Here is a 26,618-nt window from a genome sequence, read left to right as displayed (position 1 = left end):
CTACAGTTATAAGGAGGTCCGAGGAGTCCAAAAGATCCAGGAAGGGCCCTTTAATCTTCAGCTCCATATGCACCTGGCTTTAGCCTCTATCATTCCTTGAAGGATTGGCTGCTTCTTTTTTTTTTTTTTTTTTTTTTGAGACAGAGTCTGGCTGTTGCCCAGGCTGGAGCTGGAGTGCAGTGGTGCAATTTCGGCTCACTGCAACCCCTGCCTCCCAGGTTCAAGCGATTCTCCTGCCTCGGCCTCCTGAGTAGCTGGGATTACAGGCACACACCACCACACCCGGCTAGTTTTTGTATTTTTAGCAGAGACGGAGTTTCACCATATTGGTCAGGCTGGTCTTGAACTCCTGATCTCCTGATTCGCCCGCCTCGGCCTCCCAAAATGCTGGGATTACAGGCGTGAGCCACCGCGCCCGGCCAGGATTGGCTGCTTCTTGGCCAACCTAGGACTTGGGGAAAAAGGATAGATAAGAGAGGTCGAGGGGTTTTGTGGGAGCAAACTTTTGATCCAGTCTACTCACAGGACCTCCCAAAAACTCCATGCCATTTTCATCTCTGAAACTGCTTTGAACATGCCTCTGGTCTGTGAATCCCACCTGTCTTTACCTAAGCCCTTCTCTTCTTTTCCTCCTCCCTTAGGACTGTCCTACAAAATTTCCTTTAGGTGGTCTATCTCACTGCTTCCCACAAATGAGAAAGGGGAATAAGGTGTTACAAATGGCCAATTATTCATGTGAAACAGAACTCTTACATCTCCCTCCACCAACCTGCTCCCCTTTCAGAATTTCCTATCTCAATGAAAACATCACCTTCCTCCTTGTCACCAAGCCTAGTAAAGCTGACTCCTTTGTGATTTCTCCTTCTCCTTCATCTAACAAGCCACTGAATCCTGCCAACTATTACACCTCCATGGCTCCCCCTTTCCACTCTAACCATCCCTTTGGTTGAGCTCATTACCTCAGGCCTATATTTGAACAAGAGCATCCTACTTGATCTATTATAATTGCTCCTCAGTTCAATCCATCCACCAAATGATCCAAGAGCTATTCCAAAAGAACCCATCTGACCATGTCACTCCCATAATGGTTTGTCACTTTATGTAGAATAAAACAGACCAACTTTGTTAGCATGGCATTCAAAGTACTCTATCATTTAGACCCTACATAACGAACTTTATCCCCCACTATTCTTCTCTATCCCCCAGGACCTCCACCCAAACTTATCAGCCTATTAGCCATTTCCCCAGCATGTTTCCCATATCCTTCCATTTCTACCTTTTCTCCAAAGCTATTTTTCCTACTTGAAATATCCTTTGCCTTGCTACCCTTTAACTGCCCCATTCCCTCAACATCCACCCAGTCAAGAGTACTCATTTGTTAGAGTCCAACCCTATCTAATCCAAAAAGAAGGAATTAACATTTACCTAGAAAAGGAGTGAAGCACTGTAGTTAGAGGCATGGGATCTGGAGCCAGACTGGGTTTCACTCCTAGTTCTCTGCCATTCCCTAGTTACGTAACTTGGGTGGGTTACTATGCTTCAGGTCCCTCATCTGTAAATCGGGATATATATCATAATATATACTATGTGAGTATTTGATATTATGAGACAAATATGGTGTAAGAACTTGTCATATATTACCTACTTTAATCCTCCCAACTACTTTGAGAGATATTATTATTCAAATTTTACAGATGGCCTCTTAAGACTCAAATAATTTACTTATGGGCACACAGCTGGTGGAAATGGAAAGCTGGAATTCAACCTCAAATCTGTCTGGACCAATGCCCAGGTTCTCTTTACAGCACTGGAAAGAGCACTAGGAAAGAAGCAGAGAGGTCTAATCTCTCAAACTTACTCTCAGGTGGAGACCGTAAAAGAGAATGTGTGTGCTGGTAAGGACCATAGAGAAACACAGGAGCATGAGGAAGTAATATTAGGCTCAGAGTCAAAGGCAGTTGACAGGCCAATATGTAACCCGACAAGGGAAAAAAAATGACAGGAAACATGGGTGTGAGCCCAAGAGCAATATCAGACTTTGTTACTGAGAAAAGGTAACAAAACAGTTAACTTGAGAAGACAGGTGTTACATCTAACACCTTGACTTTAAGGAGCCTAGCACAAAATCAGGGACTTGAAGAGTTTAAAGAAGTCACTTGGCCAGGTGCTCTGGCTCACACCTATAATCCTAGCACTTTGGGAGGGACATGAGGCAGGAGGACTGCTTGAGCCCAGGAGTTCAAGGTTGTAGTAAGCTATGATGGCGCTAATGCCCTCCAGCCTGGGTGACAGAGGGAGACCCTGTCTTAAAAAAAAGTCACTCCATTATCTCACCCATTTCTTAAAGTACTGAAAGAAAGACCATCAACCTCGAATTCTAAAGCTAATAAAAATATTTTTCTAAAGTGAGGGAAGAAGTAAAGACTTTTTCAGACAAAATCTGAGATAAATCATCAGCAGCAAGGTTACATGACAAGAAATGTTCAAGAAGCTCTTCAGGCAGAAGGAAAATAATATCTAATAGAAAATTGGATCTACACAAAGCAGCAGAAATGGTAAACAAGTGGTAAATAAAGATGTTTTCTAATTCTCAATCTCTTTAAAAGATGATGAACTCTTTAAAGCAAAAACAATAGCAACATATTGTAGGTTTATAACTTTTGTATAAGAAAAAAGGTACCACAACAGTAGCACAAGGGACAGGAGGAAGGAAATGGAAGCATACTGTTGTTAGGTGCACACACACACACACACACACAAGTGAGGTAATATACATGAAGTGGTATATTATTTAAAGGTATACTGTGACTATGATAAGTTAAAGCCATATATTTAAACAAGAGTTGCTAAAATCAAATAAAGAGGTGTAGCTAATAAGCCAATAGTGAAGATAAAATGGAGTCACAAAAAATAACCCACAAAAAAGGATAAGAAAAGAAAAATACAGAAAACAAAAAAACAAGATAGATTTAATCTTTATCAATAATTACATTAAATGTGAATGGTCTAAATATTCCCAATTAGAAGGCAGACATTGTCAGATTGCATTTAAAAAAAAATCCAACTGAATGCTATCTACAGAAAACTTACTTTAAATATAAAGACATCAACAGGTTAAATGTTAAAGGATGGACAGACTTCCATTTTGTGGTGCTATGAAGAGATCTGCAAATCCTCCTCTTCAAAAGTAAATATAAAACTGGAAAAAACTGACAAAAATAAACATTTCAGGCATCTGAAAATGAACCAAAGGTAGACCAAAAACTGAGAAGCATTTATTCTTTAAAAATTGCTAGAGCTTTAGGCATTAAGTATTAAAAGAAATTTGGTTTCTCGACCTCAGTCCCTACATTGTGAGCTGAATAACTCTTTGTTTCAGAGCCTGTCCAGGCATTGCAGAATGTTAAGCAGTATCTCTGGCTTCTAGCTACTAGGTGCCGGCAGCATTTCCCCATTTGCGACAACCAAAAATGTCTCCAGACTTTTCCAAATGTCCCCATGGGGGCAAAATCAGGAAGATAAACAAAAATAAATCTAAATGCACCTAGCAAAGAGCCCTAAAACACAGAAAGTAAAAACTGACAGTAGAGAATGTAGAAATAAACAATTCAGTTGAACGATTATAGTTGGTGTTTTGATACTCCTCTCTTGGAGTATCAATTTATAAAACAATTAGAAAATCAGTAAGTATATAGAGGGCTTGAACAACATTATCAATCAACTTGACCTAACCAACATATAGAGAACATGTCACTAGCAAAGGCCGAATACACATTTTTTTGGTCAAACATATACGGAACACTCTACAAGACAGACATACGCTAGGTCTTAAAACAAATCTCAATGCATTTTAAAGGATTAGAATAAAAGAAAGTAATTTTATCTAGGCACCATAAAATTAAGTTAGAAGTCAACAAGATATTTGGGATATCTCAAATGTTTAAACTTAAAAATTAAGTGACATACTTTTAATTTTTCTTTTTTTGGAGACAGGGTCTCACTCTGTAACCTAGGCTGGAGTGCAGTAGCACGATCACAGCTCCCTACACCCTCAACCTCCCAGGCTCAAGAAATCCTTCTATCTCAGTCTCCTGAATAGCTAGGACCACAAATGTGTGCCACCATGTCCACGTTTTTTGTTGTTATTGTTGTTGTTGTTGTCGTTTTGTTTGTTTGCTTTTCTGTAGAGACAGGGTCTCCCTATTTTGCCCAGGCTGGTCTTGAGCTCCTGGGCTCAAGTGATCCTCCCGCCTCGGCCTCCCAAAGTGCTGGGATTACAGGTGTGAGCAACTGTGCCTGGCCTAAATGACACACTTCCAATAACCATAGGTTGAAGAAATCACACAGGAAATTAGAAAATAGCTTGAACTGAATGAAAATGAAAACACAACATATAAACATATGTGAGAAGCAGCTAATGATGCCTATAGGGAACTTTTTAGCATTAGATATTTATATTAGAAGAAAAGAAAGGTCTTGAATCAGTGGTCTAAGTGCCACCTTAAGAATTAGAAAAAGAACAAATTGAACCCCAAAAAAGTAGAAGAAAGAAAATGCACTACAGATCAGAAATCAATGGACAAAACAAAGCAAAACAAAAAACAATTGGAAAACAATCAATGAAACCAAAAGCTGGTTCTTTAAAAAGATCAATAAAATTAATAAACCTCTAGCCAGACTGATAAGCAAAAAAAGAGAGAGAGAGAAGACGACATAAATTACCAAGATCAGGAATGAAAAAGAAGACATCACTGATCCTAAAGACAAGGCAAGGATTCCTCCTCTGACCACTTCTACTTGCCTTTGTACTTGTTATACTAGCTGGTACAATAAAGCAAGAAAAACATAAATAAAAGGCATACAGATGAGAAAGAAGGAAGCGAAATCATATTTATTCTAAGACATAATCATCTATGTAAAATATTCAAAGGTCACAAGACACAGAGTTAATATAGAAAAATAAATTGTATTTCTATATTACTAGCAAAGAAGTGGAAATTGAAATGAAAAAAGGACAATTTATAATAGTATCTCAAAAAGGAAATATTTAGGGATAATGTAACAAAATATGTACAAGATCAATATATTGAATACTACAAAACACTTGAGAGAAACTTAAAAAGACTCAAATAAATGGAGAAATATAGTGTGTTTATGGATCAAAGGACTCAATATTGTTAAGATGTCAACTCTTCCTAAATCAATCCATACAGTCAGTGTAATTCCATTCAATGCCCCACCAGCACCCCCCACCTGCCCCGCATTTTTTTTGGTAAGAATTAATAAGCTAGTCCTGAAATTCAAATAGAAATGCAAAGGGTGACACTCCTATTTGGCAGCCATTTCTCTTAAAGCTCAGTGGTTCGGGACTTGCAGTATCTGCTGAGTTAGGAGGGACAGGAGAGTAGCAGCTAGGTCGGTGGCAAATAGCCCGCAACCTTCCCTTTAGTTACAATGAGTTTACCCCTCAATCTCAAATATTTCCTCAGTGGATTAACAGGAGAGCCAGTGATGGTGAAGCTTAAGTGGGAATGGAGTATAAGAGCTACCTGGTATCTGTAGATGGCTATATGAACATGCAGCTTGCAGATGCAGAATTCATAAATGAGGCATTGCCTGGACATCTAGGTGAAGTTTTAATAAGATGTAATAATGTCCTTTATATCAGAGGTGTGGAAGAAGAGGAAATGGGGAAATGAGTGAATAGCATCTTTTGAAGGGGATTTTTTAAATACGTATTTCTAGACAACAAAGATTTGTTTTTCAAAAAAAAATAAAAGCAAAGGGCCTGGAGTAACAAAAACCATTTTGAAAAAGAACAAAGTAATTTCAAGACTCACTATAAAGTTACAGTAATCAAGGCAGTGTGGTATTTATGTAAGCACAGAGATACAGATCAATGAAACAGAATACAGAGCCCAGAAATAGATCCACCTACACAGTCAATTGAAATTTGAAAAATATGTCAAAATTACTCAATGGAGAAAGGATAGTCTTTTCAACAATTGAATATCCATGTGCAAAAATATGAAGCTTAACCCTTGCCCTCATAACACATACAAAGGTTAACTCAGAGTAAATGACAAGACTTAAATGTCAGAGCTAAAACTACAAAACTTCTAGAAGTAAACATAAACAAAAATATTCATGACTTTGTTAGGGAAAAACTTCTAAGACCTTTGGAAAAGCATGGACCATAGAAGAAAAAATTGATAAACTGAACTTCTGCAAAATTAAAAAAATTCTGCTCCCCAAATTACATTTAAAAAATAAAAAGGCAAGCCACAGACTGGGAGAAATATTTGCAAAATATATCTAAAGGACTTATATCTAGAATATGTTTTTAAAGACACACACACATACACAAATCCATATAAATACTAACAATTTGGCTTAAAAAAAAGGACAAAAGATTTGAACAGACACTTGACTGAAGAAGGTATTTATCAATGCAAATAAACATGTGGAAAGATGCTCCATATCATTAAACACCAAGGAAATGCAAATTTACACCAAAATAAGATGCCACTAGAACAGCTAAACTTAAAAAGACTTACAATATCAAGTGTTGGCAAGGATGTGGAGCAACTGGAGCTCATACACTGCTGCCAAGTAGTATAGCCACTTTGGAAAACTGTTTGGGAGTTTCTTATATAATTAGATATATACTTACCATATGATCCAGCAGTCTCACTCCTGGATTTATCAAAAAGCAATGAAATCATATGTCCACTCAAACACTTGTACTCAACAGTTCATTGAAGCTTTATTCATCATAGACACAAATTTATATGTGTTTATATATGTATATGTTTATGTGTTTATATGTTTATATATGTAGTCATGTTTATGACTACACATATTTATCAAAACTCATTGAATTCATACTTAAACAAGCCAACTGTTTATTATCTAGTAAATGAACAAATAGTGGTATAATTATACAATGAAATACTACCCAGCCATGAAAAGGAATGGACTACTGATACACTCAACAGAAGGAATGGACTGCAGAGACACTCAACAGCACAGATGAATCTCAAAAGCATTACAGTAAAGAAGCCCACCACAGAAGGGTCCATGCTGTACATCCGTTACCATTTTTCTGAAATTCTAGAAGAGCTAAAATAGTGTTGAAAGCAGATCAAAGGCCAGACGTGGTGGCTCACGCCTGCAATCCCAGCACGTTGGGAGGCCAAAACAGGCAGATCTCTTGAGCCCAGAAGTTCAAGACTAGCCTGGGCAACATGCCAAAACCTTATCTCTACTAAAAATACAAAAAAAAAAAAAAATCAAAAACAAAAACAAAAAAAAACAAAAAACCAGCTGGGTGTGGTCGCACACAGCTGTAGTCCCAGCTCAGGAGGCTGAGGTGGGAGGATCACCTGAACCCAGGGAGATAAGGCTGCAGTGAGCCGTGATCACACCACTACACTCCAGCCTGGGTGACAGTAAGACCCTGTCTCTCAAAAAAAAAAAAAAAAAAAAAAAAAGACAAAGAAAAGAAAAGCAATGGCTGCCAAAAGCTGGAGGTTGGGAAGGGGACTGAATACAAAAGAACATGAGGGAACTTTCTGGGTGATGGAAATCATCCATATTTTGATAGTGGTGGTGTTTATATGACTACACGTGTTTATCAAAACTCATTGAATTCATACTTAAAATGAGTGAAACTTATTGTAAATTATACTTTAATAAGTTAATAAAAAACAAGAAGCGGGTTGGGGAGAAGTTGCTCAAAGGATACAAACTTTCAGTGAGGAGGAATAAGTTCAAGAGATCTACTGTACAACATGGTGACCATAGTCAATAACAATGTATTATATTCTTGCAAATTGCCCAGGTGAGGTGGCTCACACCTGTAATCTCAACACTTTGGGAGGCAGGAGGAACACTTAAGCCTAGGACTTCAAGACCAGCCTGGGCAATATAGGGAGATCTCGCCCCTACAGATAACTTAAAAATTAGCCTGTTGTGGTGGTGTGAGCCTGTGGTCTCAGCTACTCGGGAAACTGAGGCAAGAGGATTGCCTGAGCCCAGGAGTTTGAGGCTGAAGAAAGCCATGATCATGCCACTGCACTCCAGCTTGGCAACAGAGCAAGGTTCTGTCTGAAAATAAATAAATACATAAATAAATAATAAAATAAAATAAAATAAATAAATAAAAAGCCCAGGCGTGATGGCTCACGCCTGTAATCCCAGCACTTTGGGAGGCCAAGGCAGGCAGATCACCTGAGCTCAGGAGTACGAGACCACCCTGGGCAACATGGGGTGAAACCTGTCTCTACTAAAATACAAAAAATTAGCCGGGTGTGGTGGCACACGCCTGTAGTCCCAGCTACTTGGGAGGCTGAGACATGAGAATTGCTTGAGCCCAGGACGCGGAGGTTACAGTGAGGCGAAATTGCACCACTGCACTCCAGCTTGTCTCAAATAAATAAATAAATAGAAAAAGGAAATTGCTAAGAGTAGATTTTAAGGGTTCTTACCACAAAAAAATGCTAAGTACGTGAGGTAATACATGTTAATTAGCTTGACTTACCATTCCACAATGTACACATATTTCAAAACATCATGTTGTAGACAGTAAATATATACAATTTTTGTCAATTTAAAAAACAGAAAAGTTTAAAAAACAATGTCCTCAACCATCTTAGAAAACTGGATATGAATGGTATCCTGCATAATGAAGTGCCTTTCATAACGATGACAATGTTTCAGCGAACCTTAGGCTACCACTGGAAAGATTGGTCATGACGACCTTACATCAACTGATTTAAAACCTTGGGTTTCAGGTCATCACTAATAATGCTAGCTTTTCAAAAAAAAAAAAAAATCAAATACTACAAATACAAAATAATGTAAACATTGAAGATAGACCTTTTCACATACAAAATTGCTTCTCTGAAATGAATTCATAAATTACTTGTTATGTCGGGAGGGAGCCTGTGTGTTGGAAAAAAGAGGCTATGGAAATTACCACTTGAGTTAAAGAAAAGTGTATCGTGTGTCTAAAATACTCTGGTCACTGCACAGACCCTTCCACCACAAAGGAAGAAAGGAAAGAGCAAATCACAATTAAAATTCAATGTGACTTGAACAGTGATAAAAAAGTATACAAGGGCCAAGTGAGGTGGCTCATGCCTGTAATCGCGACACTTTGGGAGGCCCAGGCGGTAGGATCTCTTGAAGCCAGGAGTTTGAGACCAGCCTAGGCAATATAATGAGACCCCATCTCTACACACAAAAATAATAAAATTAGCCAGGCAATGTGGTGCACGCCTGTGGTCCTAGCTACTTGGGAGGCTGAGGTGGGAGGATTGTTTAAGCCCAAGAGTTGGAGGCTGCAGTGAGCTATGACCGTGCCACTGTACTCCAGCCTAGGCCTGGGCGACAGCGAGACTCAAAAAAAAATCAGTTCCTTTGTTTGTGTTCAAATACAAATCTTGGTTCTCCCATAAGAAACAGCCCCTACTTCTGGGTAATTACCACAAAAAGGTGGAGTCACACTGGGCCAGGCAGGCCTGGAATGGGCAGGGCAGGGCAGTTTTCCAGCTTGTTTACACATTGAGGGACCGACCTCCAGGGGAGCAATAGCAACCAGATCTGAAATAACAGGCGTCCATCAGGCACTCCCAGATGGAAGATAACGCCATCTGGTGGAGACAACAGAGCATCACTAGAAACCCAAAGCCAATCTTCTGCCAAAAAGAGCTAAAACCACTGGTGTGGTGGCAAGAATACTCTGGTACTCCAATGCAGCCTATTAATTCTGGGAAAGGAGGGTCTCAGTTGATTTGCTCGCATATTAAATTCATAAATTAACAATGTGTCTTATATTAATAATGACACTAGAATTAATGGATGTGGTATCCCTAGCCAAACTGAAATTTGTAATTACTTTCTACAAATTTAGTTAAAGCTTACTGTAGCTTTTCTCTAAGGACATTTAAATTCTGTGATTCTACATCATCTGATGATTGTGGCACACTTGTTTCTGGTCAGACAAGGCTGTGTGGATGAAACTTCCATAAAGCTGATAAGAGAGGTGACTTTGGGAAAGCTATTAACTTGGCCAGGCCCAGTGGCTCACACATGTAATCCCAGCACTTTGGGAGGCCAAGGCAGGAGGACTGCTTGAGGCCAGGAGTTGTTATATGGGCAACATAGCCAGACCCCATCTCTATTTATATATATTAAAAAAAAGAGTCCAGGCTTGGTGGCTCACGCCTATAATCCCAGCATTTTGGGAGGCCAAGGCAGGCAGCTCATGAGCCCAGGAGTTCGAGACCAGCCTGGGCAACATGGTGAAACCCCATCTCTACAAAAAAATTAAAATTAGCTGGGTGTGATGGCATCTGCCTGTAGCCCAGCTACTTAGGAGGCTAAGGCAGGAGAATCGCTGGAGCCTGGGAGGCAGAGGTTCAGCACCGAGATTGCACCATTGCACTCCAGTCTGGGTGATGGGAGTGGAACCCTGTCTCAAAAAAAAAAAAAAAAAGTTGTTATTCAACAAATATTTATCGACTATAGCACACCAGACACAGTTCTAGGCTCGGACTCATAAATGACAAGATCCCTGTTCTCATGGAGTTTACAGACTAGTGAGGGTGGGGGTAGATGAGAAACAAGTAAAAATGTTAACAAGATGAGGGCAGAGTGAACATAATTTTAAAAGGTACTGTGAGAGAAAAAGGAGGGGTTGGGGGATAGAGTGATCAGAGATCTCTATGAGGTGATTATTTGAGATCCAAAGAGGAACTAGTCTTTCATGATAAAATGCGGTCTTAAAAACACCCACTTCGGAACATATATCCAGATAAGTCTTTTTCAAAACCCCTGGGACTCCTCTGGTTTTTGCCTTCAGAGCCCATTAAGAAAAGGAGGTATGGCTGGACCTGACGACTCATGCCTGTAATCCCAGCACTTTGGGAGGCCAAGGTGGGCTAATTGCTTGAGTTCAGTAGTTTGAGACCAGCCCGGGCAACATAGTAAGACCCTGTCTCTACAAAAAATAGGTGAGCAAAGTGGTGCACACCTATGGTCCCAGCTACTCGAGAGGCTGAGATGGGAGGATTGCCTAAGCCTGGGAAGTCGAGGCTGCAGTGAGCTGTGATCATGCCACTGTACTTCAGAGCCTGGGTGACAGTGAGACACTGTCTCAAAAAAAAAAAAAAAAGAAAGAAAAGAAGGCTTAACTCAAAGCAGCATTTACTATCACCTCTTTCTTTGACCCTGAATATCCTTGGAATGTTTCTGAAAGTTAATCCATCTTTTTTTTTTTTTCAACATTTTTGAGACAGGGTCTCACTTTGTCGTGCAGGCTGCAGTGCAGTGATTCAATCACAGCTCCCAACTCAGCCTCCCGAGTAGGTGGGACTACAGGCATGCACTACCTTGCCCAGCTAATTTCTTTTTCTTTTTTTTTTTGTATTTTTTGTAGAGATGGTTTTGCCATGTTGCCCACACTGGGCTTGAACTCCTGGGCTCAAGAGATCCTCCCACCTTGGCCTCCCAAAGGGCTGGGATTACAGGCATGAGCCACCACCCCTGGCCAATCCAATCTTAAGTATAAATATTTACCCAACATTTTAGTGGGAAAATGTGCAGTGAGCTCTGTAGAAAAGTCAAGAAAAGTGTGAGGTCCTTTCTTCTTGCATCTCTGGCAATTGTGCTCTTCTTTTGCTATTAAGTTCTTCATCCTTCTTCTTGGTAGGGATCTATAAAACAGTAGTGAAAATAAAATATTCAGCAAATAAAGGCAGGAGGAAACATAAAGGATATTACTGAGATAAAGGGGGAAGTATAAAAGATTAAAAGAACAAAACCTGAAAAATTGTTCCAAAGCTGCTTCCCTTGTTGTACAGCTTTCCAGGCCTTGCGGCTCTCAGGCTCATTAGATCTCTAGGGTATCCTCCCCATGGGTCAAGCAACCTACTTTCCACAAACCTAGTTTCCCCTGTCTCTCTCTGATAAGATTAAGGAGTCTGCCAGTGGTGAAACACTGATGTAACTCAAATTGCTTACATGGTGATACATAACTCCTACTCTCAACTGCCTTCTCCGTTCCATGTGTAGAATGAGTTAGTTCTCTTTAAATTCCCTGATGTCAAACCTGTCACTGAAACATATTGGTTGAAAGCATCATAGGTCCTGCTTGATGAATCCTCAAAGTCAGCAGGGTTAGAAGAGATTTACGTATCCTCTTTATGATACCGATTATTATAGATCTCAATAGCATGCTGCCAACACAGACTTAAGTCTCGCTGGAGCACATCCAGGAAGGAAAAGATTGGTGTTTTGTGTTGATCACAAAACATTCAACTAAGTTCATAAGGAAAGATTCCAAATAGCTAACATGTGTATCATTAAATGACTCTCAAAACCTCTTTTTACAGATAAAAGGAAATTAAGTCTCTCAGCTCAGAAAGGTACCCTGGGAAGCATTATTTTTTAATGTACCAAAAATGTCTTTGTACATCTCTGTATTAGATGCTTTTATAAACAACGTGCATTATGAGAAAAAAATGAAAATTTCCCATTTTTATTTTAAAAAGGTACAGAGAATAGAGTCCAAATGAAGTCTCCCAATGAGAATATGCCAGAGAACACCAAATTCCCAAATCTGAGTAACTATCTAAATTTCTGAGGTCCCAGCCTGGACAACATGGCAAAACCCCATCTCTACAAAACACAGAAAAATTAGCTGAGTGCGGTGGTGTGCACCTGGAGCCCCAGCTACTCAGAAGGCTGAGGTGGGAGAATCGCTTGAGCCTGGGAGGTTGAGGCTGTTGAAGCTACAGTGAGCCAAGATCGCACCAATGCGCTGCAGCCTGGAGGACAGAGCAAGACCATCTCAAAAAAACAAGAAATTCTGAGGTCAGCAATTAAATATTTGCTTTTAACTTTCTACTAAAGTACAAAAGAAAAATAACACAATTTCTATGAAATATCAGGATAAGCATAGCAATAAATCTGGCTTAATGTAAATGTAGCCATTTTCACATATATTACTGGGGAATGGCAGACATGCTTCAATTAACCCCAAGATAGAAATAAAATTATAACCCGGGGATGTCAACTCAGTTTGTACTAAATATTGTTTAACTGCAACTAAATGTTAGTTTCTTTCCTTCCAGTTCAGAAATATATCTTAATAACTTTTCATTATCCTTTCATCTTGAAAGTGCCTGAATTAAGAGTGCTATTATTCTTTCATCCATTAATAGGGTTGCCGTAACCCAAATGCTTTCTTTTTCGGAGTAAAAATTTTTTTCTGATAACATTTATTCTTTTGAGACAGTCTCAATGATCCATATATCTAGTATCAAAGCATGATTCCATCTGACTTTATTTTTTGAGACAGAGTCTATCACCCAGGCTGGAGTACAATGGTGGAATCACAGCTCACTGCAGGCTTGAACTTCTGTGCTCAAGCAACCCTCCTGTCTCAGCCTCCCAAGTAACTGGGTCTATAGGCTAGGACCACAGGTGTGCGCCACCATGGGCCAGTGTTTTTTTGTTTGTTTTTTTTTTTTTTTGTAGAGGAAAGTGTCTCGCTATGTTGCTCAGGCTGGTCTTGAACTCCAGGCCTCAAGCAATCCTCCCACCTCAGCCTCCCGAAGTGCTGGAATTACAGGCATGAGCCACCATACCCGGCCCACTTTTGTAAATGAGAGATCATCATGATTTTACAATACCATGATTATCGTGATTAGTAACACACAAAATAGCCAGGCACGGTGGCTCACGCCTGTAATCCCAGCACTTTGGGAGGCCGAGGCAGGTGGGTCACGAGGTCAGGAGATCGAGACCAACCTGGCCAACATGATGAAACCCCATCTCTACTAAAAATACAAAATTTAGCCGGGCATGGTGGCAGGTGCCTGTGATCCCAGCTACTCGGGAGGCTGAGGCAGGAGAATCGCTTGAAACCGGAAGGTGGAGGTTGCAGTGAGCTGAGATCGTGCCACTTCAATGCAGCCTGGGTGACAGAGGCTCCGTCTCAAAAAAAAAATAATAATAATGCACAAAATAGAGATTTCCCTGCTACTTAAGCACTAGGCTAAGCTCAACATCTGAATGTTATTGCTTCTGTGAATACCCAGTTTAATTTTCTTTGCAGCAGAACTGAAAAGCTAGGGCCAATTTCAGAATCAAATCTTCAGTTTCTTAGAAGGGCCTCTCATAATACTACAAGAACCAAGTTCTTCTATTACTAAAATGTTGTTTGCAATTATACTAATCCTGCTTAGTAATTCCAAAACCATTGTAAAATACTATGATACATATAATATAAAGTTGAACCAAAATATCACTTAACATTTAATAATTGCAAATATATTTATTAATTTACAGATTAGTTATGTTATATACACAAATATAATTTTAACTATAAAATCCCAACTAGTTACATTTATATTGATCTGTAGAAGCCAATTTAGAGTCTTCTAGTCTCCTAACTTTACCTTCCTTAAATTATATAAAAATAAAATCTGATAGTTTTGATTTCAAGTTAAAGATGAAGAAGTGTTACATTTCATCACTCAGAAATGGAACTTTTACCTGTCTGTACAAAGCCTTTTACATGCTACATTGACACTTAAAGCACCATTAACAAGACTTTAAATGTATAAAATGTTTAATTAAAACCTCCAAAGATTTTCTCTTTAAGATTATGGGGGTTTAACTTTGTTCTAACTAGAATTGGGATGAAACAAGAATTTTGCTTTTTTCTCCTTCAGTCCAACTTTAAAATAGTCCTTTCTGTCCTTCTTATCACCTTCTGATCACTTCTTCCAAGGAGGCTAGTATATGGAAGAACTCTTAATCAAGCTTTCACTCATTTGGTAGTGAGGTTAGAATCCCATGGGGAACAATTTTCCAAAATCCAATGAAAGATGTCTCATTATTTTCAAATACACAGAGGTGCTAGGTTTAAGAAACAGGAAACACAACGTTAAGTCTCGGAAATAAAATGTTTCAGCCTGGTTTTAAAAGAATGCCTGTATGTTGTCAAAAGGCTTTTTTTTTTCAAGGCAAATGACGCCTGCTTTCCAACCGACATTGCTGTTGCTTGAAACTAGCCTCTTTTCATGTTATTAGACCATCCTGTAAATGTGCTCCCTATGATTACCTAAAGTGGAGGTGCGCAAAACACACAGAATCCCAGCACTTTGAGAGGCCGAGGCGGGCGGATCACGAGGTCAGCAGTTCAAGACCAGTCTGGCCAACATAGCAAAACCCCGTCTCTACTAAAAAGACACAAAAAATTAGCCGGGCGTGGTGGTGTGTGCCTGTAATCCCAGCTACTCGGGAGGCTGAGGCAGGAGAATCGCGTGAACCCAGGAGGCGGAGGTTGCAGTGAGCCGAGATCGCGCCACTGCACTCCAAGCTGGGCGACCGAACGAGACTCTGTCTCAAAAAAAAAAGAAAAAAACAAAAAACACACAGAATAAGGGCTCTGCAAAAATTTGACCAGCTTTTATAGTGTTGCATTCTCAATGTGTTTAATTATGAATATATAAACAGTGGAGGCAGTTCTTAGAACCGGATAGAAATAAAATAATGACCAGGTAGATTGTAAACTGAGGTAGTAACCCTGTAAGCACTTCTGATGAAAAATTCATCCCCACACTTAAATAAGTTCAAAACTAAGAGGTCACCTATTCTACTTATGTTTTCCATTACCTGTGACAGGAAGCACACGGAATGAAAGCAGACCACCGAAGGGTTAACAACCCCTCAAGCTAACTTATGTGTACCTTGTAAAGCTAAACAAATAAACCAAACACAAACAGTCAATGCAAAGACTTCAATTCAAAGTAACCTTTGGGCTAAATATATTAAAACTTTCCAGTCATTAATCTATACTTCTATCCTTTCCTGAAAGTAAAGGCCTTGCCATTACTTCTCTCATTATTAAATAGTAGGACACAATAAACCTGGATATTGACTGAAGTTTATATTTTACATTTCAAACGTGAAAATTCAGAACTGCCCATTTCCAATTTTACAGTGGGATCCTGACAGGTTTTAAAAGTGACAGTGCTGAGGCATGATATTCATTAACACTGATTTTCTGTTGAGAACATATACACCAAAACCAAATTGCTCTGAGATGTCTCCTATTTTCTTTCTAGGAAATTTCTAGGCTTTTAAGTTTAAAAAATAAATGATTATGATGTAATTATTACTTTCCAGAGTGTTTTGCAATAACTTCAACCTGTTAAGAGATACAAAGAACTATATTAAACTGGGAACTACAATAACATACACAGAACCCTCTTCAAAGAAATTAAATATATTAGATGTTAAAATTTGGTAGAAAGATGCAGCTTTCCCAAAGTAGTAAAGTACTGCACATATGGGTTTTGTGGCAGTCCTTGGAAATATCCTAGGTAGAACTTAATGTAGAAATAAAAAGGCTACCACATATTTTCAATCCAAGTCATTTTTACAAGAAAAAAAAAAGTGACACAAAATAATGTACTTTAAGTTGGTAGCATACACAAGGTTATTTTTTAGCCTAACATAGACAGGCCAAATCATTGAAATAAAAAAAATATAGAAAAACATAAAAGCCCATTAACTTCTGAATTTTGGGAAAGAAACAAGAAAGAGCCCAAAGTTTTCAGATAGGCACACATAAAATTTAGATTAGAAATGAAAATGGGCTTTAAGCCCTATAAATATTGTTTTCCAAGAAAATAAGTTTTGAAAGTGCAAAATGACAACTCAAAAAGGTCCCCTTTCCACCTCATGCAGGCAAAGGACATTTAAAAGCACATCCAACTAAATCAAGAAAGGGAGGATAAGAAATCACACTAGTTCATCCTTCATTATCAGGGCTGGCTTCAAACCTGAATGTTTCTGAGTGGGATATGTTGCAAAAAAAAAATTAAACTAGATCCAAGTTACATTTCCTCTAAAAAAAAAAATGTCAAAGGACAGCTGCCAAGATTTGTTTTTAAAAGACACCTCTCAGGTAAGAGGTAGTGTATGCTAGCTAGGACTACAGGCTGCCAACTCAACATTGCTTGAAAACATTAACTCCTTTGAAGCATGTTCCCTGGAGTCTATTAAACATTCTTTCTCTGTGTTCAAATGTCAAGCAATATCCAATAGCATCTTCTGTTTCTTGAATTCGTTTCTGGAACCTGCATCCATCCCTTGCAAATTCTTCCCATGGTCCTTTGCGATCCTCATCACCACTTATATAATACTCAGTAACTTCTTCAAGGAAGGTTACCTACAAAAACAAAGACTAATTTTAATAACTGTCTAGGATCTTGCAATCAGCATTGAGGTCAATAACCCTTTATGCTACCAATTCTTTCAGAATATTCCCAACTAAGAATAACATATTATTATTAGGAATATTTGGTCCCAGCTATATTTGAAGTTAAAAAAAAAGTTCTGTCACGCCTGTAATCCCAGCATTTTGGGAGGCGGAAGCAGGCGGATCACCTGAGGTCAGGAGTTCAAGACCAGCCTGACCAACACGGTGAAACCCTGTCTCTACTAAAAATACGAAAAAATTAGCCAGGCGTGGTGGCACATGCCTGTAATCCCAGCTACGCAGGAGGCTGAGGTAGGAGAACAGTTTGAACCTGGGAGGTGGAGGTTGCAGTGAGCCAATATCGTGCCACTACACTCTAGCCTGGGCAACAAGAGCAAAACTCTGTCTCAAAAAAAAAAAAAAAAGTTCAGATTAGATGGCATTTGGATAAAATAGTGAACAATTGTCACCTAAATATTTCATATAGAGATACATATCTTTCATCTATATATACTTCATTTATCTATATCTGCATAATATACACACACAGTCGTCTGCCCCCCCATCCCCCACCAGCCCTTGGCTTTTGGTGTTAATAAAATGAATCCAGGTAGGGAATTGAATTTTTCATGCTGTTATTAACCCCTGCTATTTTTTAATCCTTAGGGAAATACAGTTCTGTGATATTTTTCCCTCAAAATGACAAGCAAAATATTTCTGAAAATAACCACTATATCCCTGGAAGTCACTGTTTTTATCACTGCATAAAGGCTTTAACAATATTTTTGCTTACTTCTATTCTTTTTCCTTTTAAAAATTTTTTTCACCTTCCAACTTTTAAATCAACATGTAGTACTATTTTTGTATCATTACTTTGGCAATAACAATACAGAAGAGAAAAAGTTACTTAGTAAACAAAGTATAGCAAAATTAGTATTTTTAAAGCTGTGTTACTCTAAGAAACTTTGTAGTTAAGATTTTAAAAACCTTTGTATTCAATATGCTATCACTATATATGAAATTGTGATTCTAATATACATAATGACATGTAATGAGTGACAATCCCTACTCATTACTAATCGCTACTTAATTTCTAATGAAGTTTCTTTCTAAGATATCAAACTCCAAAAGTAAATACTTGCTTTCAAGTATGTTTAATAGTTACATCAGCTAACCCCAATGTGGCCTACTACTTTCGTTCCCTTTACATCAGGCCAAGGGATGCCCCTGAGGACAATTAGCAGGTATGTAACACCTTACTAGTTATTGCATTCTAGTCTTGAATACTACTCATTCATTGTGTCATTAAGATAAATAATAAAAACGTACAGTGTTTACCATATACCAGGCTTTTTTCAAAGAGCTTTACATTTTTATCTCATCTAATCCTCACATTAACCCTATGAAGTATGGACTATTATCATCCCCATTATACCGATAAGAAAACAGAGGTAGAAGGGTTTTTTAGACTCACTGTCCATCATGCTATATACTCCATATATTCCATACACCATTCCCCATATATACCAAAGGCAGGTAGTCAAAGGCTGTCAAATAATTATATCATATTCAGACATAATCATTTATAAATTCTGCTTCTAGTTCATAGTCAATAGTATCATCTACTCCACTCATTTCATTTTACTCAACGAGCAAGCTAAAACAAGACATGAGACTGGCCTGAGGTCTCTCAATAAGAGCTAGCATTTAAAGGCAAGGCAATAAATTCTGAGTTTTATTTACTTGTCTCATTTAAATCTTGCAATAACTTGTACAATAGATATTATTATTTTTCCCATCAAGTAAGAGTGAATTGAGGCCATGAGAGTCAAGCAACTTCCCAGGTCTGGCTGCCTTCCAAATCTCTGCGCCTTAACCACTGAGGAGTAGAGAACACAGGGCTCCAGCTGCCAAGTGCTCATTCCATTGCCCCACTTTGTTTCTTACCTATTCATTCTAAATGGGTCATTTTGTCAGGGGCCCCTTAAAAGGACAAAGAGAGATGGCATTTACAAAGTGTGAACTAAAATTTAATTTTTAACATGACTTATTCTGCCCTAAAGGTAAGACGTAAGATTATCACCATTTTGAGACATTTTCTACCCAGGAATAATTTCAAAGTAGTAAGCTGGCCATGTGGAGCCAAGAGATTATGGTACTGTCCATTTGAAACGCCCCAGTGAGGCAGAATCTGAGGTCAATAATAACTCACCCACTAACTTCTCTCTCCAAGTAACGGTATAGAAAACTAAAAAAACGTTCCCTCTACAATAATAGACACCTTTGAGTTTGAGGAAGAGTTCAATTAATAACTTTAGTTGAACCAACTATAAAGAAAAACAAACCAACTCTAAAGACTCCCAAAATAAGGTTAACCTGACAATGTAATGAAAGCGTAAAACGCTGCATGAAGTTTTAAGACTAGCCTGGGAACAGGAAGCAACTAGTCAAGATAAACCAAGTAAGTGGCCATCACTGTTTATTATTAATATTAACCTGTAGCTGACCACTGATAACTAGCATTGCATTCCTAAGAAAAGGCAATACCATTTCCTGTACTGGCTTTGACTTTCAATTAAAACCATGTAATGTCAAAACCACTGAAATTACTATTTAATTTCATGGCCAATTGGACCAGATAAATCTGACTTGCTACTTGATATCATCATCCCTTTGGGTTGTAATGGACAGGAATGAAGACACTCTTGTTATATGCAAACAAAATATTAAGTATTTGCAGACAACATACATTTAAAATCATTTTAAAACTCTATGGCTGTAACAGGACCTTTTCAATCTCTAGAAAAATTAAATCGTGTACACACAAAGTTTAATAGTCCGTTAAAAAGTGTGAAAAGTTGCTTGTAAGGAAACAGTCCAGAACTACCAACCCAAATAAAAATGGCACTTTCCTGCTAACGTCTACACACTGGTATGTTCGTTTTGGACAGCAACAATGTGCATTGGGGTGCGGGGTGAGGGACAGGAGGAGAAGGGTCATTTACATATTTCTCAATCCAAGTACATGAATTTAGAGGCCTTCCTCAAAAATACATGCACTCCTAAGCCTCCAAAGTCATGCTGCTATATTTAAGCATATAAAAACAGTCAGAACATATCAGGCATGTTAAAAGACAAGAAACAAACCTTTTTTCTTTTGACATGTGTGTGTCTTCCTCCAGAAAGAACGTCACGCTGTACCGAGTCTGGACATTCACTTTCTTGGCTCCCCAACAGCTGCACCTTACAAGAAAGTAAGGTGTGACACTCAGAAATGGCCACAATGGACTCAGATGGGGTCTCTGAGTCACGACAGCCTTTCCCATTTTCCCCTGATGTTTGAAAAGGAGCCTTAAAATTTAAAGGGTTGTAGGGGTCATCAGAATTACAGAAAGAGTTCCACAGTTTGAGACTCTCTGCTTCATCTGCACTAGATTCCCAGTCATCTTCCTCCCCAGAACTATGCTCAGGGGTCTCAGGAAGGCTTCCAGACTGGGAGGAATTCTCTAGATCAGACTTGCCAGACAAATCCTTCTCTGAATCAGAAGGCTCTTCAGGAACAATTCTGGCAGCAGTCTGAATTGTTGCTGTAAAGTTCTGGGGATTATAAGGATCTACACTGCAGAAAGAGTTCCAAAGGTGAAGCCCTTCAGGGTCTTGTTCAAGGTCTGAGTCTGACAGTGAGCTATCACTATCAAAACCATCATCCTCAGCTTCCTCATCCCAATCCTCACCTTCTGGATCAGAACTTGTTTCCAGGTCACTGGATGCACCTCCCAAAATATAATCTATCAGTTTGTTACTACAAGCTGGTCTGGCAGAAATGGGAAGGTCATCTTCTAGGTATGAGTAATCAACTACACTTATTCGGCCCTCTCCAGGCTCCTTTTCCATAGGTATCTCACTAGATGGACAGCCCTCAGAAGGGCTCTCTTCTTCCAAAGCAAGTGGAACCTCTGTAGTTAATAATTCTATTTTTTCTTCAGTGGATTCCTGGGTGTTTCCAGGAATGCCTCCAGCAGCAGGAACAAACTGTGTTGGGTTATCTCTGCAGTGTTTCGGATCCATCCGGAGAAGGCTGTGTTCCTCCTCCAGGCTGTGGTAGCCATTATCCTGGTCAGGGGTGGGTAACTCTTGCCCCTTGCTAGCCTGTTGAAGGAATTCCAGCCGTTTCATGCGAAGATGGTGAATTTCTGGTAGGCCTTCCGTAGAAAGAGGTGGACATCCCTGCCACGAGGCCGGAGTGAGTTCTGCACTCAGCGGCTGGGGATGACAATGGTCCTCTCTCAGGCAGCTGCTCTCTGGGGTTAGTGTCTGGAAGCCGACTACCTCGCTATTTCCATCACTGTTCTGATAGCTGACTTCTAGCCTAGGAAAGCAGTCCAGGTAGGAAGGGTTCAGCAAATAGGATACCACACTGAAATTGTCTATGCGTTGAATGTTTAGAGGCCCAGAGGGCGAAGAGCCAAGTTCCCGGTTAGAGTACAGACGGGATTGAAGGCTACTGGGCAACAGCTCCACTCCCCACAGCTGCTGCTCTAAGAGAAAAGCCTGTGCTGCAGGGTCCAAAGCACTTCCCTTGGCCTTAAGCTCCAATTTTAGGTCTGGGGGCGAGTATTGCCAGTGGATCCCCTCCTCTAGCCAATCAAGGGGACTGGTGGCCGAGGGGTCTGAGGAGTCGAGCTGCAGGGAACTCAAAGATTTCTGCGCTGTGGGGGCGGCTGGTTTCTCCCGTCCCTTCAGGGCTCTCAGGGCGCTGTAGATTCCAGCAAAATCTAGCCATCTGGTCGGAAACATTCCACCGAAAAGTTGGCTCCAAATTAGCACCTTCTGAAGCAATCCGGGGAGCGGCGCAAGGAGCTGGGAGAGCAGTTTCGTCCAGTAACTGACCCGAGTCTCGGGCTGGGCAGAGGAAAGCAGTGTGGGGTTCCCGGAGTTTTCCGGGCCAAGAGGCGTCGGGAACTTAGAAGAGCCTGCTTGCGATCGCCGAGGGAAAAAGGGTGGCCAGAACCGGAAGCCCGCCCGAGGGCCAAGCCGTTTCCGCGATCCGCCTGTCCCCGGCTCCATCTCCTTTTTCTTGACAGTCTCTCAGATAGGGCCGCGGCGCTCAGCGGCTGGAGGTCGACGGGATTCGGAGGAAGCCTACAGAGTCTCGGCCTTGCCCAGCGGTGGCGTCGCTGCTCCAGGCCGATCTTCGAGCCAGCAGAAAAGCCACAGAGGGCAGCGAATGCGGCAGCGGGCGGCAGAACACAGGGAAGAACAGCCCGCGCAATAGGCGGCGACTGATGCGACTTCCATCCTGGCGGGGAAGGAGGTTCCCTAGTCGGCTCGACGCTTCAACACCATGGATAGGAGTCCCCCCACGGCCTCGGCGATGGTTTTCCGACTGACAGAGGGTTGAAAAGCCCCTGAGCAACGCGATACCGGAAGGACTGAGTAGGCCGGCTGGTGCGGTGGAAGCGAAGCCCAAAATGGCCGCAGGGCCCGCGCGCCGGCAGGACACCCCCCTAGACGCCGGAAGAGACGCAGGACTGTTGGGCGTCTACGCCGCTAGCGCCGCGCCGCCCAACGTCACTCGCAAAATCCCCGGGGGGCGGGCCTTTCCGCCCACTTCCGTGTGGCCGCCGATTGGTTTTGCCAGATTTCCCTGTCGGCTTCCTTACTCGAGGTAGAGCCGCAAGGCAGCGTGAGGTTGCATCAGCCGGGGGGTGGGGGGGGGGGAGCACGCATGCGCAGTCGTTTCTGTGTGGTCTCCTAGGAGACCGCCCCAACAGCCCTCTAGGTTAAAGGTCTTGGGGAGGGAAGGGGTTTTCAAAATAACCCGAGAATTTCCCGGAGGCGTTTTGATGGCCTAATACACACTGACGTGTGTACAGTCATCCCCTCTCATGAAATGGGGATTAGTTCCAGGACCCCGTAGACACCAGAATCCGCAGACGGTCAAGTCCCTTATGTAAAATGGTATAGTGTTTGCATATAACCTGCATACACCTTCCCAGATATTTAAACCATCCCCTAGATTAAGTATAATACCTAATACAATGCAAGTGCTATGGAACTAGTTGTTATACTGTATTTATTTGTATTATGTTTTATTGTCTTTATTTTTCCCGAATATTTTCAATCCATGGAAGGTTGAATGCCCCGCGGGCCAACTGTAGGGTTATCGTAGTCTTAGATTTTTATTATTTATTTATTTGAGACAGGGTCTAGCTCTGTCGCCCAGGCTGGAGTGCAGTAGTGCGATCTCGGCTCACTGCAGCCTCAACCTCCTGGGCTCCAGTGAGCCTCCCACCTCAGCCTCCCGAGGAGCTGGGACTACAGGCTCGCACCACCACGCCCAGCTAATTTTTTTTTTTTTTTTTTTGAGACGGATTCCCACTCTGTCGCCAGGCTGGAGTGCAGTGGCGCAATCTCGGCTCACTGCAACCTCCGCCTCCCGGGTTCAAGCGATTCTCCTGCCCCAGCCTCCCTAGTAGCTGGTACTACAGGCCTGTGCCACCACGCCCAGTTAATTTTTTGTATTTTTAGTAGAGACAGGGTTTCACCATGTTGGCTAGGATGGTCTCGATCTCCTGACCTTGTGATCCGCCCGCCTCAGCCTCCCAAAGTGCTGGGATTACAGGCGTGAGCCACCGTGCTCGGCCAATTTTTGCATATTTTTATAGAGACAGGGTTTCGTCGTGTTGCCCAGGTTGGTTTCAAACTCAGCTCAAGTGATCTGCCCGCCTCGGCCTCCTAAAGTGCTGGGGTTACAGGCGTGAGCCACCGCGCCCAGCCTGACAGATATTTCAGGGTTCTCCTATTGTTCAGTACTATGTAGACCATCAACCTGAGATCTTATGTAAAAGTTGGGCAGTGCTGCGTACATACATGTCTGGTGTGGGGCAAACTAAACTCACAGAGAAGCAGCTCAGTCCCCAGAACTATTTACTCTCTTTTATGCTTCCAAGCAGGCAACATATTCAATTCATATTTATTAATACTTCCTTAGCAACCAGAACCACAGAATACAACAGCCAAAAAGGAAACATGGACCACTATCCTTTGAAAAAAAAAAAATGGCTGGTAATTTTAATTGCTGTGTTTGATTATCTCTTGTGAGTTTGGTCTTAGTTCATTTCTTTATTTCTGCTAAAACTCTGTAATAGATACCCCTGAAGTCAAGTACCAATTACAGAAGGAGGGTGGCAGTTATGAACACTAGGGACAGCAGAAAAATCTTTAGGGAGCTGGGAGGAGACCAGCAGCTCCTCCTGCCTTACTGGGCCTGTTCAAGGAACAACCACTTCTTTTTTTCTTTTTTGAGACGAGTCTCGCTCTGTTGCCCAGGATATAGTGCAGTGGTGTGATCTCTGCTCACTGCAACCTCCGCCTTCCTGGGTTCAAACTATTATCCTGCCTCAGCCTCCCTAGTAGCTAGGACTACAGGCACATGCCACCAAGCCTGGCTAATTTTTGTATTTTTAGTAGAGACGGAGTTTCACCATGTTAGCCAGGATGGTCTCAATCTCCTGACCTTGTGATCTGCCCGCCTCAGCCTCCCAAAGTGTTGGGATTACAGGCGTGAGCCACCACGTTCGGCACAACCACTTCTTTCTAGGAAGCCAAGAGGACCTCAGTTTCTGTTGTTTACCCTGTATTATTATCCATACCTCTGGAAAATCTCAATCCTATGAACTTCAGAAAAATGTATTAATAATAGAGGTCAGTTTCATAATACAGATCCAAGTAGGCAAATTTGTTACCAGAAGCCTGTTTCTTGTAAAGTGAGGCTAGTAATTCCTCTTTCAATGGATTGGTAAGAAAACTAAGTTTTCTCAGTGCCTAGCCTAGACAGAGTAGGAGCACAAAGATTAGCTAATATTCTTGTGTGGTTCTGCTTTACAGTCTTCAGTTGTTTCCTCATTGCCTGCAGAATAAAGGCTCTATTCAGCCTGCCCTCCCACTGTACTCTTCCAGCCTCCTCTGTCACTTGTCTTCATGCATGTTATATTCTAGGAACATTGGACTTACCTGTACTCCTTGCTTCCTGCCTTTACTCATGCTGTTTCTCAGCCAAGAAAAGCTTCACCTTTCCTGTTACATACCTACTCATCCTTCAAGATCCAATTCAAATGTCAGCTTCTCCTTGAAGCCTTCGTTGACCTTTCCAGCCAGAATTAATGGATCCCTCACGGTACTTATATTATTCCGCTCTATTAGAGCACTTAACACATTGCATTACATATACCTGTAAGTGTTCTCTCTTGCTGGTCCCTGAACTCCTTGAGGGCTGTATCCAACTATCTAGAAAAGTGGTTCCCAAAGTATGGTCTGGGCACCCCTGGGGATCCTCCTTTGAAACCCTTTCAGAGGGTCCTTAAGGCCAAAAATATTTCCATGATAATTCTCAGCTTTTTTAACTCTCATTTTCTCATGTATGTACAGTGAAGTCTTCTGGAAGATACATGGTGTGTGAACTGTCAACAGAATGAATGCAAAAGCAGATAGATACGAGATTCTAGCTGTTTTATATTAAGCCAGATACTAAAGACATTTGGAAAAAATGTAAGACAATGCCACTTTTCTCACTAAGCTTTTTATGTTTTGAAAAATAATTGAACATTACTAGCCTGGGCAACATGGCAAAACCCTGTCTCTACAAAACATACAAAAATTAGCCAGGCATGACAGTGCACGCCTGTGGTCCCAGCTACTCAGGAGGCTGAGATGGAAGGATTAAGGATTGCTCAAGCCTGGGAGGCAGAGGTTGCAGTGAGCCAAGATTGTGCCACTGCACTCCATCCTGGGCAACAGAGTGAGATCCTGCCTCAGAAAAAAAAAATTAACATGTAATTGGTTATTTTTAAATGAATTTTAAAATTTTATTGTATTTTTCATTAAAGACAGAGTTTCATATGTTGCCCAGGCTGGAGTGCAGTGGGTATTCACAGGGGCAATCACAGCACACTATGGCCTTGAACTCCTGGGCTCAAGCAATCCTCCTGCTTCAGCCTCCCAAGTAGCTGGAACTACAGGTGCACACCACCACACCCAGCCTAAATGAACATTTTTCAGTTCCTCGGTCTTGAATTCATAAATAGGAAATATTGATAGCTATAAACCACATAAAGGCATAAAGATAGTTATTTGGGGTCCTTAGTAATTTTTTTTTGAGACAAGATCTTGCTGTATTGCCCAGGCTGGAGTGCAGTGGTGCAGTCACGGCTCACTGCACCCTTGATCTCCCAGGCTTAAGCAATCCTCCCACCTCAGCCTCCCAAGTTGTTGGCATAGCAGGTGTGTACCACCACACCTGTTTTTTTTTTTTTTTTTTCATTTTATTATTACATTT

The 26,618-nt window shown here is 40.9% G+C and overlaps 1 protein-coding gene and 1 pseudogene across 3 annotated transcripts; one reads left to right on the top strand and one right to left on the bottom strand.

Annotated features, from left to right (window-relative positions):
* Positions 1-5,304: 5,304 nt before the first annotated feature.
* LOC129143109 (small nuclear ribonucleoprotein F-like) lies at positions 5,305-10,902 on the top strand (annotated as a pseudogene).
* On the bottom strand, positions 6,889-24,770 carry PPP1R15B (protein phosphatase 1 regulatory subunit 15B). 3 transcript variants are annotated; one of them, XM_009441192.5, is made up of 3 exons: positions 20,429-24,770; positions 11,584-11,720; positions 6,889-10,477 (listed from the first exon to the last, which is right to left on the bottom strand). In XM_009441192.5, the coding sequence occupies exons 1-2, from the start codon at positions 22,346-22,348 to the stop codon at positions 11,628-11,630; spliced, it is 2,013 nt and encodes a 670-aa protein (XP_009439467.2). In that variant the 5' UTR covers positions 22,349-24,770; the 3' UTR covers positions 6,889-10,477; positions 11,584-11,627. The 3 variants fall into 3 exon arrangements, with proteins under 3 accessions (XP_009439467.2, XP_063649153.1, XP_001159260.2); XM_063793083.1 differs by having other exon boundaries at positions 6,889-8,109; XM_001159260.8 differs by lacking the exons at positions 6,889-10,477; positions 11,584-11,720 and adding an exon at positions 14,325-17,251 and having other exon boundaries at positions 20,429-24,737.
* Positions 24,771-26,618: the final 1,848 nt, after the last annotated feature.

This window comes from Pan troglodytes, chromosome 1 (assembly GCF_028858775.2).
Source record: "Pan troglodytes isolate AG18354 chromosome 1, NHGRI_mPanTro3-v2.0_pri, whole genome shotgun sequence".
Taxonomy (NCBI): Eukaryota; Metazoa; Chordata; class Mammalia; order Primates; family Hominidae; genus Pan; species Pan troglodytes.
Note: the sequence above shows the minus strand (reverse complement) of the source record. Positions and strands in the feature narration are given on the sequence as shown.